Source organism: Lepidochelys olivacea (assembly GCF_965140295.1).
Source record: "Lepidochelys olivacea isolate rLepOli2 genome assembly, chromosome: 4".
NCBI classification, from domain to species: domain Eukaryota; kingdom Metazoa; phylum Chordata; order Testudines; family Cheloniidae; genus Lepidochelys; species Lepidochelys olivacea.
In genome coordinates, this window is record NC_140414.1 from 125,895,002 (window position 1) to 125,910,453 (window position 15,452).

Sequence of the window (15,452 nt, forward strand, 5' to 3'; positions counted from 1 at the left end):
TATTGGGTCTGGTGTTATTTCAAGTACTGAAGAGTCAAGCAGTAAGATTCAGTTAGCACTAGTTTATTGTGGAAGGAGGAATATAAACAGCTATGAAACTGTCTTATGTAACAAAATTTAGCTTCTAGGCAATACAACAATACTCTTTTTGGCCTTACATTTGTTTTATAGTTTGTCCGCATTTCAGATGCTGGCTGCTTTGTCTGAGAAACCAATGAATGTAATTATCAGATACTATGTAAGTCCATTCATTGAATTTTGCTTACATACTTTTTTTTTTTTAACCAGCAAGCTCTTTAGCCAATAGGGTCTCAGACCAATAGCAATTGTACGAACCTAGTACTGGGTCTTTAACATGTTGACCTCGACAAATGAAGAGCCAACAACATTAGATTTGAGCCAGACCACAAATCCTCTTGCTTTCTGTAGGTATTTTTCCCTAGAGGCGCTGCTGTGAGAGGAGCCATCTTTGCAAATACTCAACTCTGTATTTTAAACCTGCAGCAGTTGGCTAAAGAAAAAAGGAAAAATAGCAGTTTAGGGAAAAATTGCCATCAGTTCTCTTGTTCAGAAAGAAGGTAATGACAACACTTTAATTTAATAGTCTGCTTCCTCTGGAGCTTTAAAAAATATTCTTACTAAATGCACAAGACTTCTTTGCAAAGGATTCGCAATACTCCTTAGCCTGGCAAGTAGGGTTAGGAAGGAGTTAAATGATTCTCTCTAGTATTGTAATTGGAGGGGGGAAATGATGGCTTGCTCCAAATTTTTCTAATCTCCTCCACCTTTATATAACTCCCTCTTTTTCAATAGACTGCAGTGGGACAAAGAGGTGTGACATAATTACCACCCTCCCAATTCAAGCACTGATGACTGTAGGGGGGTTCTGCAGGGAACGGAGGGTATGGGAAAAGGCCACCTTCTTCCTCTTGAGTAATCCCATGTGCTGATTTTAATGACAAAATATGTTTTTGCTGCTTTTTTGCTCCTGTTAGCTAGGCAGAGCCAGCACAGCTAAGAGGAAAGAAGCTGGGTTCTCGTCTCCTCCGGCATCTTCTAGAGCATGGGTTCTCAACTGGAGGCCACAAAGAGGTGTTAAGGGGTCACAACCACTCTGCTGTTCCCTTATTACTAAGGAATTGCCAGTATAGAAAAGGTTTGGGGCTACTGATCTTGAGTATTGTTTACTAAAGTCCGTTCAGTTTCACCTGTGCAAGCCCACTGAGGTTCAGGAGTTGCAAAAGTGTCACTGGGGCAATATCTCTATTATTGGTGATGCACAAAAAGAAGAGATCCTAGATTATTTGCAAATTCCAGATTTAGTCTGTAGAGCTGGCTTTAAAAATTACTTATAATGGAGCATATTTAATAAGGAATGATTGAGACACAATAAACATGGAACCTTACAATGCCATTCTTACGTAGTCAATTTTCAGAAAAGAGCTGCACTGTACATGGACAAATTTCTCTGCCTACATGTAGAAAGTTTAAAACTTGCAGATCATTTCTGCAATATGGTGAAATACAATTAGTGTTTGTTTTCTCTACTAGAATGTGATGAGCAATAATATCTACAAGGGTTTTTTTGTGTTGACTTAGTTACACTGTGCAAAGTAGTTAATAAAAATAAGGCTTTAGGGATTGCTCGGCAGTTGTGATTTTGAGTTTTTTTCTGACTTGGGATATCTTGCAGAGTGTTTCAATAGAAGTGTCTTGGAAAAAAAATCTTCAACTCGAAACACAGACAACCCTCAATGGATTAAGAATTTCTCTTTCAACTAATGTATAATTCTGCTTGAAATTTGCACAGTTTGTCTTGATTATCTTCCACTGGCCTCATTTCATCCTTTACATGTGCATCTGCTTTATAGTCTTTTAGAGATTTTCCCCTGTCTGCATTCATTTTCCTTTATATCCTTTATCTCTTTTGTACAGTACATCTTTTCTTCTCTTGTTGCATATGTGCGCAGGGACTAACCTCTAAAATATATGTTGAAAAGAAAGAAAGAAGCAGTGAGCATCGATTCAAAGTCAGTATGGTCTTGAAATACTGTACCAAATGCTGTCAAAGTGAACCAGCCGCAAGCTTAGCATAGAGATCACTGCAAAACAAGCATGTTGATATCACGTTTCATGAAAAGAGTGGGAATACTCATAAGTAAAGGTCACAGCACTGGACACTTGATTTACAGCATACTCCTATTGTGCTAGCAATTGCTTATTTAATATCCCAAACTGCAGGCCTTATTCATACATTTATTCCCCAATCATGAGACTTGGCCCCATTGATTTCAGCTGAGTGCTTGTAATATTTGCACAATTGTCCATCAGGTGGTAACTACACACACTGTATGTTGCAAATGCTGAGGCACCCTCTGTATGCTCCCCCTTCATAGTAAAATGGCACAGAAAAGTTCTGCAATAGTTACTACAGAACAGATCTATGGTAGTTAGTACGTATCATACGGTCTAGCCATAAAAAGAGAATGACTGCCGAACAATAGGAGCTGTTGGCTGCTGAGTGCTGTTGAAAATGTGCTGCTTCACCTAGATGCCTGAACAGGAGCTGAACTCTCTTGAAAACATGGTCATTTATTTAGGTTCCTCTATGGGAGCTGCTAGGCCCTGAGAGCTTGAAAATCAGGCCTCATATGACTCCCATCACCAAACTATCTGAGCACTTCACAATCTTTTTATGTATTTATCCTCACAACATCCTTACTAGGAGAGGAAGGACAAATATCCCCATTTTACAGATGTGGAACTGAGACACAGAGAGAGAGAGCCTAAGTGACTGGCCCCTAGCAGGTCTGTAGCAAAGCAGGGCATTGAACCCACATCTCTCAATTCTCATGCTAACACTTTAGCCGCTGGGTGATCTTTCCTGTCTGTGGGCTTTGGATCAATCCTGGGTAGTCTATCACCATGCAAATTATCAGTAATAAAATAATAATTAGTATCAAATCTATACCATGTTAACAGGTCTGCTGTCCCATAAGTCTGCAGGCAGAGCTCTCATTAATGTTAATATCAGAGGGAGTTTGGAATGAGGGCAAATATACTCGTAAATATTACAGATTGAGAGGGATGAAAGAGTATGCAGAATAACAATCTCAGTGAAAACTAGCCATCCCTGATTGTACCAAGAGCTGATGACACTTATTCAAGTACAAAGCTGTAATAAATCCTCAGGTTATGTTAAGCATCCACATGTCTGCTGGAGAGTGGGAGAGAACATTTGGGCCTGAATACAGGGAATGGCATTTAATCTGGCAAAGTGTTTTTCTTCTTGATGAAAACTTTAAAGAGTGTGATCCCAAAATCACAGGGCAAGCTCTCAGTTTTAAAAGTCTCTCTTGCCACACACAGGAACTCTCCTTGCATCGCTTCTTCTTCTTCCTTTAGCACATCTGTGTCCCTCCATACACCCTACTCCCCAAAAAGTAACATTCTGGTCCTGTTGTACTTCCATTAGATTCTGGGCCAGGTTCCTCTGAGAAGGTTCTGAGAGCATAGATACCAGAAGGGATCATTATGATCATCTGGTCTGACCTCCTATATACCACAGGTCATAGAACTTCCCCAAAATAAGTCCTAGAGCAGATCTTTTAGAGAAACATCCAATCTTGATTTTAAAATTGTCAGTGACGGAGAATCCCAACCCTTGATAAATTGTTTCAGAAGCTAATTATTCTCACTTTAAAATGTGCACTTTATTTCCAGTCTGAGTTTGTCTACGTGTTATACTTTTCTCTGCTACACTGAAATGCTCATTATTAAATATTTATTCCCCACATGGGTACGTAATCAAGTCACCCCTTAATCTTCTCTTTGTTAAGATAAATAGATTGAGCTCTTTGAGCTCTGTAAGGCATGTTTTCTAATACTTTAATTATGCTCATGGCTCTTCTCTGAACCTCTCCAATTATCAACATTTTTCTTGCGTAGCTGACACAAGAAAGGGACACACTATTCCAGCAGCCATCACAGTGCCAAATATACAGTAAAAAATAACCTCTCTACTCCTACTCAAGATTCTCTTGCTCATGCATCCCAGGATGGCATTAGCTCTTTTTGGTCACGGTGTCAGACCGGGAGCATCTATTCAGCTGATTATTCACTACAACCCTCATATCTTTTTCAGAGTTGCTGCTGCCCAGGATAGAATTCCCCATGGCATACTTTCCTTTTTCCTAGATGTATACGTTTACATTTAGCCGTATTAACATACGTATTGTTTGCTTCCGCCCAGTGATCCAAATCACTCTGATTCAGTAACCGCTCCTCTTCATTATTTACCACTCCCCCAATTTTTGTGTCAGCTGCAAACTTTATCAGTAATGTTTTTATGTTTTCTTCCAGATCATTGATAAAATTGTTAAATAGCATAGGGCCAAGAATTGACTCCTGCCAGACCCTATTGAAAACACACCCACTCTATAATGATTCCATGTTTACAATTACATTTCATATAATTGTATTTTATATCGTTCTAGATTTTTTTTATCAAAATATCGTGCAGTACCAAGTCAAATGCCTTACAGAAATCTAAGTACCAGTATATTATGTCAACACATTACCATTATCAACTAAACTTGTAATCTCCTAAAAAAAAGTATCAAGTTAGTTTGAGAGGCTCTGTTTTCCATAAATCCATGTTGTTGCATTAATTACAATACCCTTCTTTAATTCTTTATTAATCAAATCTCTTATCAGCCCCTCCATTTTCTTACCTGGGATCAGTGTCAAGCTAACAGACCTGTAATGACCTGTGCCATCCCATTTACCCTTTTTAAAAATTGGCACAACATTAGCTTTCTTCCAGTCTTCTGGAAGTTCTCCAGTACTGCAAGACTTACTTAAAATCAACATTAATAGTCCAGCAAGCTCATTAGCTAGCTCTTTTAAAACTCTTGAATGTAAGTTATCCAGACCTGCTGATTGAAAAATGTCTGATTTTAGTAGCTGCTGTTTAACATCCTCCTGAGATACTAGTGGAGGGTTGTCAACATCACATGATGAGACCATATCATCTGTTTTCCTCCAAATACAGAACAGAAATATTTATTGAATACTTCTGCCTTTTTTGCATTATTAACGATAATTCTATCATTTCCACCAGTACCATAGTTAAGATTTGTTTTGTTCCTAATACATTTAAAAACTCCTTATTTTCCTTAATTCTGCTGGCCATAGATTTCTCCTTGTGTCCGTAGGCTTCCCCTAGCAATTTTCTGCAATTCCTAACTTCTGATTTATATTCATTACTATCAACTTTCCCTTTCTTTTGTTAAATATTGTTTTTTTGTTTTGTTTTGTTTTAAACTGCTGTTGCTTCCCTGCTAAATCAATTTGGGTTTTTTAACCAGTATGGCCTTCTTTCCTGATTGTGTCAGAAATCAATGGTTCAGGAGCCAGATTAGTGATCAGCATTACCCAAAAGAGCCACAGTAGTTTGCTGCACATTGATCTCTTTCTTTCTTTTCCTTTTACTATGAATTTTATTGGAAAAGTTTTCATAGACATTTTAAAAGAACAAAAGACAAATATAAAATCCAAGAAATTAAATGAACATAGCTCTGTTCATCTAGCTTGCCCCCATAGTCTTTAATTATAGTACCCAATCACCCTCACTTCCTATTGAAGGATGGAGCACATAATAACTAAACTAAACAAATGTCTAGGGTCAGCCCTGAGCTGGAGCAAAATAGCATAGCTGTATTTATTTGGCTGGCTTTTAGTCATACCCCATCAACTCCACACAGGGGGACATTAAGGACTACCACATGCACTGACCTCTGAGAATCATGGTTGCTCTATGTGTAGCTGAAATGGACATGAATGTTCTTCTCCCTTCTTAAGCTCCATACATTTATTACGTTTGTAATGTATTTGCTATTTAACTTGCACAGAATTTTTTGGAGTGTTTTGGTTATTCAATAACATTTTATTGTCTGGAAAATAATTCATCTTCATTAGTTCCCAATATATCCTGCAGAATGCCTAGCAGTACTGAAAGCACCCACTTACTTCTTGTTGTACAGTGTGGCACATCTCATAGAATCAGTGACAAACACAGTGTAATAATCATAAATGTACACCAAGCACAACACAATTCCTAACAGGCCCCAAAATAGCAGAACCAGGTTGAGCACAGTATACCACAGTGCTTTACTGTGGCTCACTGTCCAAGTGCCCTTTCAAAGCCTTCTTGAGCTGTACAGTCTGTGTTGAGCTCTTCAAATAGCCTTTGGTAGTGGCTGTTCAAACTCAGCAGACAGCTGCTCCACCTCTGCGCTCAACCCCCACAGCAACTTTTCCCCCCTTGCTTCACAAATATTATGCAGGACACAACCGATGGCTATAGCCATTGGGATGTTTTTTTCACGCAGGTCCAATCTAGTGAGTAGACAATGTCAGCATCCCTTCAGTCTGCCAACAGCACATTCAGCTGCTTTTATGCACCTGCTGAATTTGTAATTGAATATTTTCTTGATGGTGTTGAGGTGACCAGTGTATGGCTTCGTGAGCCAGGGGAGCAAGGGGTAGGCTGGATCCCCCAGGACCACTATTGGCATTTCCACATCATCAGTGGTACTCTGCTGATCAGGAAAGAAGGTCCCTATTTGTAGCTTTCTGAACAGTCCTGTGTTCTTAAAGATGTGCGTGTCATGCACCTTCCCTGACCAGCCAACGCTGATGTCGGTGAAGCATCCCCAGTGTTCCACAAACACTTGCAAAACCATAGAAAAGTAGACTTTTCTGTTGATGTACTCTGTGGCAAGTTGGTTTTTGGGGATATGCATGCCATCTATTGCCCCACCACATTTCAAGAATCCCATAGCTGCAAATCCCTCTACTATCTCCTGCACATTCCTAAGAGTCTCAGTCTCACGTAGCAGGAGACAATTAATGGCCCTGCACACCTGCATGAAAACAGCCTCCACAGTGGATTTTACAATTCCAAAATGTTATCCCACTGATCAGTAAGCAATCTGGTGTTGCAAGCTTCCACAGTGCAATTGCCACTTGTTTCTGTGCTGTCAGTGCAGCTGTGATTCTGGGCTCTGGCACTGAAGGGCTGGGACAAGCTTGGTATACAAATCCAAGAGTGTGGCCTTGCACATCTGAAAGTTCTGCAGCCACTGCTTGCCATCCCAAGACTGCATTGCAATGCGATCCCATCACTCAGTGCTCATTCCTCAGGCCCAGAAGTGAGGCTCCACCATCTGCAGCTGCTCTGTGAATACCACCAACAAACTTGAATTGGTTCTTGCTATGTCCTGCAGCAGTCTGTCCTCTACAAAATCATCACAGTTCTTGCTGAATCAGTTCTTCTTGTGGCTCTGCAAATACCAGAGGATCATGCATCCTGTGCTTGCAATGCTCATGACAGTAGTACAGAGCTGTGCAGGCTCTATGCTTCTGTCGGAGATGGCAGACAGAGCGAAGGGCAGTGCAGGTTTGTGAAATTTTGGGAAAATTATGGGAGATAGATGACATTATTGGATGGACAAAGTTGCGTGCTGGGAAGTTGACCCCTTGCTCTCAGTCACCCCTGCGTGATTTGTTCTGCCCCACCATGGATTGCCAAAACTTCCCAAAAGAGAGTGCACTGGATGGTGCTGAGTTGCACATTGGGATACTCGCCCATAGTGCACTGCAGTGTGCATTGACACAACCACTGCTGGTGAGGATGCACAGTGACGACTCAAGGAGCCACGTGTGCCAGCAATATAGTAACTGTGGCAGCTTCATGCCAACGTAACTTGCATTGGCAAGAGTTTGTAGTATAGACATGCCCTTAATGTCTTGAAATATGTTCAGAAACCAAAAGCACCAAGTGTTGCAGTTTTTTTAAATGTCCACTCTCTTCCCTTTTTAAGAGTAAGTAAGTATCTGGAATATTGAGTTTGTAAGAAACTTCTAAACCAGGAATGATCTATGCTGAAGAAGTGTTTGCAGGCTGGTCATTAACCCTCTTAATTTTATGCTCCAGGTCAGAGGCGTTAAAGGAGTCTTTTTGGCCAATCAAAAAATCGATGGGAAAGTTACAACTCTAATAACCTACAACAAAGGCCGTGACTGGGACTATCTGACCCCTCCAATCTCTGATATGAATGGTAAACCAACTAACTGCAAACCTGTAAGTGGTTCCTTTTAATGACTCCTATGTTTTGTCCAGTGTGCACAAGAACTATTCATAGAATATGCTGATATATAAATAAGTGAACAGTAGTTAAATCATCTCAAGCACCTAGTACCAAGCTATATTCTCCTCTAATTTACACTGGATGTAGATGTATGTATTCTCTATAATCGTGCACCTTCACAAGTTATTGGGCCAAATTAATCTCTGTTTGTTCCATCTGCAGCATCGCACCTTCTTATGTTAGGGCTTAATTTGACTTGTATGGGACAAGTGTGCTCTAATTTGCCTACCATGCATCCTGATCCAAGGCAATCAGTCATTTATTATTAATTATTTTACACAGCAAGGAGCTTGTCTGGGAATAAGAGCACTTCATCAATAGGATTAAAAATATGAATACCTTTTATTTCTGTTTTTGCATTGTATTATTTTATCTTAAAATACAATTACCCTATTATGGGTGAGGGGGGAATTACACAGTTGCCTGGAAATGTAAATCAAATAGCTGTCAAAACCCCTTTTCTTTTTGTGAATGGACGTTATTACAGTTTATGTGTCACAGCTACCCACAACATTTTGGATTTTTTGTTGAGACAGCACTATCAAGCAGATCCCCTGTGTCTTTCTCCCAGGCTCTCTGCTCCACTGGACTCTTAGATCTCTGCATTGGGGGCAAAATATACGTCTGTAGTCAGGGGGACAGACTAATGTTTATCCCTCTCTGCATAGTAGGAATAAAAGACTGAGACTGAGGGAGATGTTGACTCACTTCAGAAGACTGAACTACAGCAATACATGGTTCATGCTACAGGGCTTGATCCAAAGCCCACTGAAATCAGTGGAAGACTCCCATTGACTTCAATGGGCTTTGAATCAGGGTCTCAGTCCTCACTTAGGGTGTGATCTTGCTCCCATTAACTTTAGTGGGAGGACTATTGAGCTCCATGTACTACTGTGGAAAGAGCAGAAAGCAGTAAGTTAATTAACCAGAGATACGATCAAGCTCACTCCAAAAACATCATTTAAAAATATTTTTCATATCATGATTTTTTTTCATGACAGAAGATGTTTCACTAGAAATAGTTGTTTTTAATCTAATTCTCTTTTAGCTGATAAATGCATAAAGGCAGACCAGGGATGATGATAACCAACAACAACAAATAAATCTTTGGTGCGTTTTATTGCTTCTTCAAAAGATCCAAGCAGTCACTCTGTCACAAAGTTATTTTGTGCTATAATTTCACACTGTCTCTGTCTGAATTGCAGACCTTGTTTTAAGGCCACAGAAATATACAGAGCCAGGGTAATTGGTTCCCACTAGATACATCACACTAATATTTTATTCTGGACCTTGCCTTGTGAAATTCAGTCACTTCCCCGTTTTTGTAAGGCAGTTCTCACTGCATGCTAGTTTCTGATTGTGCATTAATTACCAAAGTAGCAGAACTGCTGCTAACAGCTTGTAAAATACTGTGTTCTTCCTCTTATCCTTAAAGCCTGATTGCCATCTTCATCTCCATCTCCGCTGGGCGGACAATCCATATGTGTCAGGAACAGTCCATACCAAGGACACTGCACCTGGGCTCATAATGGGCGCAGGTAAATGCACAAAATTGCTTTTTTTCCCCAAAACGTTGTTTCTTGTGAATCACATTTAGTCTTATGAAGAATAATATATTGACTGTATTATAAACATTGCCCTAGTGCGCTTGCGACTGAATACCACTGATTTTAGGGAATTTGACTGGTCAAATGTGATTGGTCAAATTGTTGAAATGGAGGTTATCAACCTTTCTGCTGGGTAGCCTGCAGGGATTGGAAAGAATTATTTATCCCAAGATGTCACAAGTGAACAGGTGCATTGTGTGTATCTAACTATCTATCCATCATTTATGGTCCCCATTACCATAGTGTCTGAGTCCCTCACAATCTTTATTCTAGCAGCCCTGTATTTATTCTAACAGCTCTGTGAAGTAGGGAAGTGCTATCATCCCTATTTTCCATGCAGGGGAGTGAGGCACAGAGAGTCTAAGTGACTTGCCCAAGGTCACACAGGAAGTCTATGCTGGAGCAGGGAATTGACTCTAGGTCTTCCAAGTCTTTGGCAATTGTCCTAACCACTGGTCTAGCCTACTCTCTTCATATTTATATAGTGAAATGTTTCATCTTGTTTTGCAGGATCGTGTACTAGCCTCTGAGACCATTGTTGTAATCTAGTATGGCAAATCTTTTTTTTTTCTTTACACTTAATGCACATATAATTATCTTACAGTATTTATTAACTTCTTTATCCATGACAAGGCAGGTATGAGAGATAAGGTGAAAGTAGCTATTGCAGCAGCGTGTTGGAGTCAGGTTTGGATTCTCTGTCATGCCATGTGTACTCGTATTGCATCAGAGCAGTGGTCCCCAAACTTTTTACCTTGTGACCCACCTTACCCCTGTCTGCACCCTTCCCACGGAGCCGGAAGTGGGGCCATAGGTCCAGGGGGCCGATGCTGGGGCCACAGCTTGGGGTAGGAGCATGCAGCTGCAGCCGGGGGCGGGGCCCCAGGCATGGGGCAGGCAACCAGGGCCTGGACCAAGTGTGGAGCTGGGCACCATTCCCTCCTTTGGGGGCTGGTCCAGGCCCCAGCTGCGCCCCCTGAATGTTACTCCACATCCCCCTAGGGGGGCGCTCCCCACAGATTGAAGACCTCTGCATTAGAGAGAAGTGACTAACTACCTGTAACATATAAAATCCCCATAGATATGCTGGCCAGTCAATATAAAAAATGTCCATATAAATCTGCTTTGTTTTTTTACCTTTGTCACTCAACAATTCAGTTCCTCTGAATATCATGTTTCTTCTTCTTCAAGTTATTGAGACATCAGGTTTGAGCTACAACATCAGCTTATCAGTTTATTTAGGTTTTATTTTCTTATTTTTGTGTCTCACGTTACATTTAAATTAAACACACACGTGCGCACACACAGAGCTGCTCTGTTTGGAAAAAATATATTTTCTCATCGTTATTGGATGTTCTGTCTCAGTTTATACCAGTGGAAGGTTTGACACCATCAGTTTCTTTGATAAACTCTGGCAGATGGCATACACCTTCCAAAAACAAAATGTAATTGCTAATTATTGTTTAAATTGTTCTGTGGCTACTGAGGTGAAAACCGTGGTGAAATCCTACCCGACTGAAGTCAATTGGAGTTTTTCCATTGACTTATGAAGCCAAGATTTCACCCAATGTCTTTAAACTTCACTTTTCTATAAAATATCCAAATTAGGTATTTTTAAGTTACATGCATGTATCTTGGCATTTTTTAAAAGAAAAACAACTTCCTTTGTGGGCAGACATTATAGAAAAGTATCATAAATCTATTCTATTGTATTCTGTTCTTTTATATGTATGATGCCCTCATCACCGTAGTATCTGAGCACCTTCCAGCAGTGCATGAAGCAGTGTGACCAATATTGGTTACATGTGGTTCATTTTTTCTCTCAGCCTCTCCCTCTCTGTGTGCACTGTTGTGTTTGGATTTGGTAGGGTTGTTTTTGTTTATTTTTAAAAGGTGGGTTTATATAAGGAAAGGCTAAAGAAGTGTGCCTTGCCCTTGCAGTAGAAGGTGGTGAGGCTAGTCTGAGAGCAGCCCCTGAGAAAGCTCTGTCTCCTGCAGGGATGAGCTGTATTCTTGTGTTAAAAAGTTCTCTTGTGCCTGAGGAGTACAGTTGTCAATCACAGTCCTCATCAAGGCATTTTAGGCAATCTTTTAGATCTCCTGGGCTCAAGCCTGTGAGAACTTTGAAGATATGGACCAAGACCGTGAACTAGACTTGATTGAGTCTAGTTCAAATTAAAATGCTTTCCAAACTATGGGGCTATCCCTAATAACCCTTACCCATGGGAGTAGTCCTTACTCCAAGGAGTAGTCCCACCGAAGTCTGTAGGGCTATTCTTGTGAATAAGGACTTTTCCATGGTTAGCAGTTTGGAAGAGTTGGCTCTAAGTGCACACAGGAGTCAATCCGCAGCTGAAATACAGCTGTCTGTGGCAGCACAAGGGAGCAACCAGGTACACAGCTGGCAGACATCTCTCTACAAAACAACATGTGGTGGGAGAGGAGGAAAGTTTGGCCAAGAACACTGGGGCAGACCTATATGCTGACAGAATATGCCATGGAATCATTGATGTCCAAGTCAACCAGGGAGAAAATCTTGGCTTTTGAGGCCTCTTCTGAAAGCCCCCTTACCCAGCAAACTACTTGCACCAGGGAAGAGGAAAGGCCAAGTCAAATAACATGTATTACCTTGGTGTCGAGTCTTTCAAACCTGGTGCACGTAAGTGATGAAATGAGAGGTGTTCAGTCTTATCTGTCAAACTTGGTACAATAAACACACACTTCTCACCAGACATTCTTTACACCCAGAGACAGCCTATATTTCCTTTGGGGCCTGGTCAGAATTGATGAACATATGCAAATCAGTAGGGGTAGTGAGTGTTTCAACATGTATGAGAATCAGTGCCTTTGGGCCACATCATGCTCTGAATGAAATAAATGGGAATTTTACCATTATATTCAATGAGAGAAGGAGTAGAATGTTGGTGTGCAAATCACAGGGCTCAGGATATTAAACTGTACATTTATTTTAATTTCAAATAATTATAATTAAATAGAGAACAGCATTAATACCTAGAGTGCTTGGGACAGAGACATTAATAGGATGTTAACATTGCATCTTTTAAGCCCCAGCATTTGTAATTTACAGAATGAAAATTCTACTTTATTAAAATTTCATAAATAGTTCTGAGAAATAAATATTGTTAGTATTTAAATGTATGTAAATTGTGCAGACACAATATTAAATTTAATAGCGGCACATTAAAACATTATTTTAAATAACTAGTCTTCTCCCTTTAAGGAATGTAATAGGATTTTACATTTACATTTGATTTTACTGCATTTTAATCTCAGCAAAAGCTTCTATGGTATAAGCTATTCAACATGGGCCAATTGATGTGTAAATTTTTACGTTCAGCCTCAAACCTGTAAAGGATTCTTCTGTGAAAAATGCTAAGAGAAGAGTAAATTTTCAGATTCCAGTTTACTGACTTTCTGTTCTTAGCCTCTTTTCCAGTTAATAAATCAAGCAAATAGTACATATTGCACTCTTGAACAAATTGCAGAGGTTAATTAAAATATATATTGAGTACTTCAGCAGCTGTACAGAATGGTTAAATTACTCTTTGTCACCTCTGGCCCAGATGTGCTGTATATGTTTTATTAAAGTTCATGTCTTCATGCATGGAGATTGTATGTTATGACACCATTGCAGTACAGGAAAAAAGAACAGGCAGATGTTTGACTTTTACTAACACACACAGATTCTGGGGAACCCTCAGGGTTCTCCAGATTTTCTTGCCCCGCACCCTCCCATTATAAAACAATAACTTCAAATTGCCAGACAAACACCACTTGGCTGGGGCAGGGCCATTTGACCAAAAAATAGTTTTGCCTTATTGCTCTATGATGTGACTATTAGTTTTGAAATAAAAAACTATTGGCTGGCTAGCCGTTGCTTGAAGCAAATCACATGATTATGTGAGCTAACAATGTGTTAGACATTACAGAAACATCTGGAAGAGGATATGCATAATATTATGTGAAATTTGGGGGGGAATACCCCATATTTGAAGAATTTAAACCTATCCCATTCTGGGTTGCATTTGGGTACCCATTTCTTTGCATTGAAGCATGTCTTCCATAATGTAGACAAGAAAAAGATTTGAAAATTAATTAATTAAATAAATGATTACGTAACACATGATAATGAATGGAAAATGTATTACTGAAAAAAGTTAAAACGGCATGAAAATAAAATAAACAAAAAGGTCACACACTGACTTGGGTCATAGAAGGGGTGTCAACAATGCTCTGAGTAACACTAAGTTTTAAATTGTGTAAGAAGAACAGAAACTAAAATTGAGGGAATTCACTTGAAGTAATTCAAGATAGTGGGCAGGACTATTGGTATACCTTTTTGATTGGCTGAGAAAGATTCACATGATCTTATAATGACAGGTTTCAGAGTAGCAGCCGTGTTAGTCTGTATCCACAAAAAGAACAGGAGTACTTGTGGCACCTTAAAGACTAACAATTTATTAGAGCATAAGCTTTCATGAGCTACAGCTCACTGTATCAGATGCATAGAATGGAACACATAGTAAGATATATACATACAGATAAGTTGGAAGTTACCATACAAACTGAGAGGCTAATTAGTTAAGATGAGCTATTATCAGCAGAAGAAAAAAACTTTTGTAGCGATAATCAAGATGGCCCATTTAGACAGTTGACAAGAAGGTGTGAGGATACTTAGTTTAAGGAAGGTTTCAGAGTAACAGCCTTTTGTAGTCGTAAACATCCATTTTTTCATGCTTTGTGTGTATAAAAGATCTTCTATACTTTCCACAGTATGCATCCGATGAAGTGAGCTGTAGCTCACGAAAGCTTATGCTCAAATAAATTGGTTAGTCTCTAAGATGCCACAAGTACTCCTTTTCTTTTAGCTTAAGGAAGTAGATTCAATATGTGTAATGACCCAGCCGCTCCCAGTCTCTATTCAAACCCAAGTTAATGATATCTAGTTTGCATATTAATTCAAGCTCAGCAGTTTCTTGTTGGAGTCTCTTTTTGAAGCTTTTCTGTTGCAAAATTGCCACCCTTAAATCTTTTACTGAGTGGCCACAGAGCTTGAAATATTCTCCTGCTGGTTTTTGAATGTTATGATTCCTGATGTCAGATTTGTGTCCATTTATTCTTTTGCATAGAGACTGTCCAGTTTGGCCAATGTACATGGCAGAGGGGCATTGCTGGCACATGATGGCATATATCACATTGGTAGATGTGCAGGTGAACGAGCCCCTGATGGCATGGCTAATGTGATTAGGTCCTGTGATGGTGTCACTTGAATAAATATGTGGACAGAGTTGGCATCGGGCTTTGTTGCAAGGATAGGTTCCTGATTTAGTGGGTTTTTTTGTGTGGTATGTGGTTTCTGGTGAGTATTTGCTTCAGGTTGGGGGGCTGTCTGTAAGCGAGGACTGGCCTGTCACACCAGGGCTGTGGAAGACCAAGTTTGAATTCTTGCTGAGGAGCACAGATTTGATCCCAGGTCTCCCCTTTCCCAGAGAGTGCCCTAATCACCAGGCAATTCTGGCCTGGGTCTCTCGCCATCTCTCCTGTTGATGCTGTGCCACTTTGTATAAAATACTTGAATAGTGGGTCTCCTGTGTCCCCAGTGAGTGCACTA

At 40.0% G+C, this 15,452-nt stretch overlaps 1 protein-coding gene across 6 annotated transcripts in view; it reads left to right on the plus strand.

Moving 5' to 3' along the window:
- Positions 1-15,452, plus strand: part of SORCS2 (sortilin related VPS10 domain containing receptor 2) — an 832,543-nt gene that overhangs the window by 727,960 nt on the left and 89,131 nt on the right. For all 6 annotated transcript variants that reach the window (XM_084627472.1, XM_084627469.1, XM_084627471.1 and 3 more), the window contains exons 10-11: positions 8,000-8,146; positions 9,649-9,751. In XM_084627472.1, coding sequence (XP_084483598.1) covers positions 8,000-8,146; positions 9,649-9,751 — 250 coding nt within the window. The remainder of the gene's footprint in view (positions 1-7,999; positions 8,147-9,648; positions 9,752-15,452) is intronic.